We start from the raw sequence: 5,412 nt of genomic DNA, 5'->3' as shown, positions 1-5,412 counted from the left end.
AAAAAAAATCAAACCAAACCAAACCTTGACATCCTTCTTTTCTTCCGTTCAAGTTCAAGTTCTTCCTCTGCTTTGGTCTCCTAATTCAGATAACAAACATGAGATTCTCCCACTCTACCAACGGGTAGAAGATAAATAAGATTTGGGTAAATCCTCAAAATATATGCATCGGTTGCTCTCAGCTCATTCGAAGAAAGAGCTTCTTCTGGATGCAAAGCTGATTATGAGGACATGAATATGAATTACACGACCATCACTCATCAGCAAGAAAAAATCTGGATAAACATAAAGCAACGATTACTCAGTGAGACTCATCAACCATCAATTCTTTCTTTTTTCACCAAAGGAGGTGATTTCAAGGTTGTTCGATAAGAATCAATGTTATAATTAAAAATCTGGAACAAAATTTATGGAGAGGAAAGACAGAAAAAAAAAGTTTGGAAAGTGCCAAAGCAAAAATAAGAGTTATAAGCCTGGAAGTTGTTCGTTTTGTAAGAAAAAGGGCAAAGGTCTTTATCATTAATCGTTTCCGGAGAAGCGCAAATATCTTGATTAGTATTGTCATATAAAATTGATATGGTAATTCATAAGAGCAGCCGCATTAATGAACTCCCGGTTGGGGTTCTTCATGTGAATTTTTTATTGTTTTTTTTTTTATTTTTCGTTTGATTTTTTAAAAAAAAAAAAAAAAAAAAATTGACCAATAACGGGCCGCCATGTGGCGTGGGGTCCGCTGAACAGTAACGACCCGGGTTCACTCCAGCGAACCTGCACGAGCCGGGTTCATTAAAATCCGATTATTTTAATATTTTTTCTTCTCGAAAAACGTGTGAACTTTTGTCTTGAAACTCCAATGCGGATGCCCTAAGGGACGTGTCACTGAAATGTATTTTGATTGGTGGATTATTTAATCTGATGTGTACACCTTTGATGCTGAGGATATTTTTGTATTGTAAGATTTCATCATTTACTTTAGGAGTGGGTACTTTACCCGATATCCGAAGCCGCACCCGAACCCGATCCAAAAAACCCGAACCAAAATCCGAACCGAAATAGCAAAATATCCGAACGGGTATTGAATTGAAGAAATTGGATATCCGAATCCGAACGGGTAATATCCAAACCCGAATGGATATCCGAAGATAACCGAACATATGTATAATTAACTTTATATTTTTAGTTCACATCTCTTATTTTATATAAGATATTTATATTGATACTACAAATGCTTTAAGTTCATATGATATACATACAATTACAGAGAAAATGATTTGCTACTCATTTAAAATGCATGTCAAGCTTTTTATTTCAATAATTAAAAAAAAGTTACATCCAAAATTTAAAAACAATAACCAAATTAATGTCTTTTTAGTTTCAAAATGTTGTTATGTCCAAATCTATTAACCATTCAATCTATTAAAAATAAAAAATTAGTTAAGTGAAAGCTATATTTTTAAATACAAGAAATTTAAGAAATAAAAAAAATAATTATTTTTTTCAAAATCTAAATATCAGAATCCTTTCCGAAATAACTGAATCCGAACTAAAAATACCCAAACCCGATCCGAAGTACAGAAACACCCGAACGGGTTCTACACCTCTGTACCAAAATACCCGAAAATCCAAAATACTCGGTCCGAACCCGAACGGGTACCCGAACACCTACACCTAATTTACTTTATAGAATTGCAAATAGATTTTTACTTTGACGAGCAAACTGTTTTCTTATTTGAGTAATATTTATTTATTTTTTTTTTAACTAGGACCGTGTTCGTTCTTGAAATTTTAGTAAAATTAAATTCAAACTTAAATATCACCATTAATATACAGAAAGAATGGTAGGAAATTTCATATTTCCATTGGTACTTAAATGACGATAAGCATTTCATTTGATAAATTTAGAACTTTCAAATATATCCTGCTTGTGTAAAATAATACAAAATCTTAAATTATTTTTCTAAGACCATCGTACTAGTAAAATATTGTGTGATTTTGTGTGGTTTTTTTTTTATGACAGTTTGATATTTCATTGATTCATAAAAAAAAGCTTAAAAAGGTAAAAGATACAGAAAAACTATATTGACAAAAAATATATTTTTTGACATCAACTCTTATTATTGACCAAGTTTGTTATGAAGGGCTAATCAGATATTATTTTTTTATGAGTGATTTTGATGATAATCAATAAAGGAATTATTTAAGAAAGTAACAAATAGTGTTTGTATAAAAATATTAATAATATATTAGAATTGTTTTTAAATATTGCCTAATTATTAAAAAAAATACGCTATTAGAAATAGTTTTTTTTTTGTTGCCATTTACAATGCAATTTCTCATTTTTCAAAGTTCAGGGCCTTTAGGCATCGAATTCTTTATTTTTTCGGGTGCAAATAAAAGGAATGCATTCTCTTCAATTATCAGAAATTAACTTTAACCATGTATAAATGTTATAAAATTCTTGGAAGCAAGTGCACCTCACCTTCTTTAGATCCATACATATATAGAAAAGGAGTATTATTGTACCCTTTTTTTTTTTACTGTACTCTACAAACTGAAAAAAAAAGGAGCAAATAAGCAAATGATTAGACACAGTATTATGTTGGTCAACAACATGACCATCGTTAATTTATGGCTAAAACATGCTACTCTATTTTATACAAAAATGTTGTTTTTAACATTTCAATGAAAAGTTGACAAAGTATATATATTTTCTAATCTTAAACCAGGATGATTATGGACAAAAAGTTATTTTCTGAGTTCCAAAATATAAGATGATTAATAAATGATGTTACTGTTAGTTGAGAATTTGACCATTTAAATCATGTAGTTTTTCTTTCAACTACTAAAATTATAAATAATTATTAAATAACACGAAAGCACTTGAGAAAATCCCATAAAAAAAAATACTCTTAATATCAAGAAGATGATAACCATTTATTAAAATAAAATAATTACAGTTATACTCTTAATTTCTTTTCGCTACATGCAACATTCACATCCCTTATATAGCTCTTTGCCTCCAAATTGGTTCTCTTGATCGTTAAGCGAAGAAAGCCGGAAACTTCACTTTTCTCTACTCCACCTTCAACGGTTAATTCGAATTCGAGTTCCTGGTTTTTTCATTTTCCCCGGCGATTTTCTCCTCGCCACTCTCCTTCGCCCTCCGTTTCAAGTCCAATTTCTCGGCGCGGGTATGTACGAATTATCCCGTTTTGCGAACTATCGCCATGAAAGTCGTTTTCTTGATTGTATCTAATCAGTTCGTTTCAAATCAGATTCACGTCTACATCCACTTCCACTTCCACGGCGCGGCGCGATTCTTGTTGATTCTTGATTTTCCGTCGAGGTATGTATCCCTTAAAGAAAGATCTCCATGAAAGGTCACGTCTTGCTTTTCTTGTGTTATATTGATAATGAGGTTTGTATAATTGGTAAGAAATAGTTGTTTGTAATCCTTCCGCCTTCGTGTTTAGATCTTTCTCTAAAGGACATTTAAGTCTTTCTTCAGTCTTGGCTTTCTTTGTATGATTGGCAAAAGAAAATGGTTGTGGTCATGAGTTTGTATAATTGTCAAGAAATGAGTTGTTTTGTAGTCTTTGATTAAGCTCTTGCTTCAGTCTTGGTTTTTTTTGTGTGTTGTTGCTGATCAGGTTTGTATAACTGGCAAAAGAAAATGGTTGGTAAGATTGTTCTGGAAACCGGAGATATCTTGAGTCCACCAAAGCCTGATGAGAATTCACGCAAAATGGTTACTTCAGAGTCTCAAGCTGCTGATGATCTTAAGGCAAAAGGAGATATGCTCAAAGACAGCTCGGGTGATTTGATTGGAAATGAAGAGTCGGTTGTGTCAGAAAAGAATATTCCTCAGGATCTTATTGAATTGATTCTTCAACGCCTTCCAGTGAAGTCAATTTTTCGCTTCAAATTGACTTGCAAAGACTGGAGGAGTCTCTCTACCCTACCAAGGTTTATCTACAAACACTTAGAAGTTAGTCAGAGGCGGCTGTTTCTTCACATAAGGGGCTCTCAAGTTTGGCAGCTTGATCTAGAATCTCTGACATATTCAAGGATCCAAGACTTTGGAGAAGAAATTGGAAGCATCTCACACTGTGATGGCCTGGTTCTGTTGAGCACATCTTGCTATGATCCTTCAACCAAAACTCTCTCAAGGAGGATAGCTATATGGAGTTGCTCTCAAGGTGCATGCGCCTGGATACCTAGAATTGGGCTCTCCTTCTATGATTTCTACTGCCTAGGGAGAGATAGCAAAAAATCCTACAAACTATTGAGGTTCACACATGGAAGATATGATCAGGATGATTTTGAAGCAGAAGCTGAGTTATATGATCTTGAATCACATCGCTGGAAGACTGTTGAGATAATAGATGACTGGATTACACATGGCAACGGCAACTTTGGAGCGGTGTCCGTTGAAACTAGCTCATATTGGGTTGCTGCGACAGAGGAGGGTAAATATTTTGGGCAGAGTTTTGACTTCACTGCCGAATGTTTTAGAGCCATAACTCTCCCACAAACACTTGCTCTCTCTGGTGAAAAAACACTGGCTCTGTCGCCATTTGAACACCAAAAGCTGTCTATTTTGTGTCAGATAGCAGACAAAACCGAGCTTTGGATTACTCAGGTTGGAGATGTTGTGAATTGGGAGAGGTTTCTTGTTTTTACAGGACATCAGCTTATACCTCAGAATCCAACCTTTCTCATCATGGAAAAAATGGTCAAGGTGTTTTGTGAAGAAGTAACGGTTGATAGAAGTTTTGCTAAGATCAGAATCAGACAGATAGGCCAGGGCGGCTTTGAAGATACCCAAATAGCACAATATCAATTTGATAGGCATACAAGGAGTTGCCTGTATACAGAGAGTCTGGTTCCCTTGCCATGAGGTGCGTTTGGTTTTTATTAGGTATTTTCTTAAAGTGCGTTAGGTTTTTATGAGGTGTGTTTGGTTTCAATGACAATATTTTCTTATGCGTTTGGTTTCAATAACAATATTTTCTTAGGCGTTTGGTTTTTATGAGGTGCGTTTGGTTTTTCTTATGCAGGTACAATGTTTCTGAGGCAAAGCATCAATATAGTCTTCGGTGACAGAACAGTTTTTTTTTCTCTGGGAGTATGATAGGAAACCAGATGCGGCAGACAAGGTGTTTCTGAACATGTTAATACAAATTTGTTGTAGATTTGCTTAAGAGATTCTTTTTGGATTGGGATACAGAGATACTATAGAGTCAACGGTAAAGTACATTTTGTTTCCTGAGAGAGTATGATAGGAAACTAGACATGTGGATTTGGTTACAGTTTCTTTTTTGGATTGAAATACAAAGTTGAGATCATAAATTGGCCATCTCGGATGGTGGTGTTTGCTGTTTGTTTGGTTGATAATCTTGTTTGATTGAA

At 34.3% G+C, this 5,412-nt stretch overlaps 1 protein-coding gene across 4 annotated transcripts; it reads left to right on the top strand.

Annotated features, from left to right (window-relative positions):
- Window positions 1-2,913: 2,913 nt before the first annotated feature.
- LOC106448409 (F-box protein At3g08750) lies at window positions 2,914-5,412 on the top strand. 4 transcript variants are annotated; one of them, XM_048756207.1, is made up of 4 exons: window positions 2,914-3,191; window positions 3,276-3,346; window positions 3,671-4,901; window positions 5,061-5,412. In XM_048756207.1, the coding sequence occupies exon 3, from the start codon at window positions 3,674-3,676 to the stop codon at window positions 4,898-4,900; it is 1,227 nt and encodes a 408-aa protein (XP_048612164.1). In that variant the 5' UTR covers window positions 2,914-3,191; window positions 3,276-3,346; window positions 3,671-3,673; the 3' UTR covers window position 4,901; window positions 5,061-5,412. The 4 variants fall into 4 exon arrangements, with proteins under 4 accessions (XP_048612164.1, XP_022566596.2, XP_048612165.1 ...); XM_022710875.2 differs by having other exon boundaries at window positions 3,651-4,901; XM_048756208.1 differs by having other exon boundaries at window positions 2,915-3,191; window positions 3,759-4,901.

Source organism: Brassica napus, chromosome C4 (assembly GCF_020379485.1).
Source record: "Brassica napus cultivar Da-Ae chromosome C4, Da-Ae, whole genome shotgun sequence".
In the NCBI taxonomy this organism is placed as follows: Eukaryota; Viridiplantae; Streptophyta; class Magnoliopsida; order Brassicales; family Brassicaceae; genus Brassica; species Brassica napus.
Note: the sequence above shows the minus strand (reverse complement) of the source record. Positions and strands in the feature narration are given on the sequence as shown.

Bases quoted from the DNA above. Each gene is read 5' to 3' on its own strand.
- LOC106448409 (XM_048756207.1), top strand. From the start codon at position 3,674: ATGGTTGGTAAGATTGTTCTGGAAACCGGAGATATCTTGAGTCCACCA.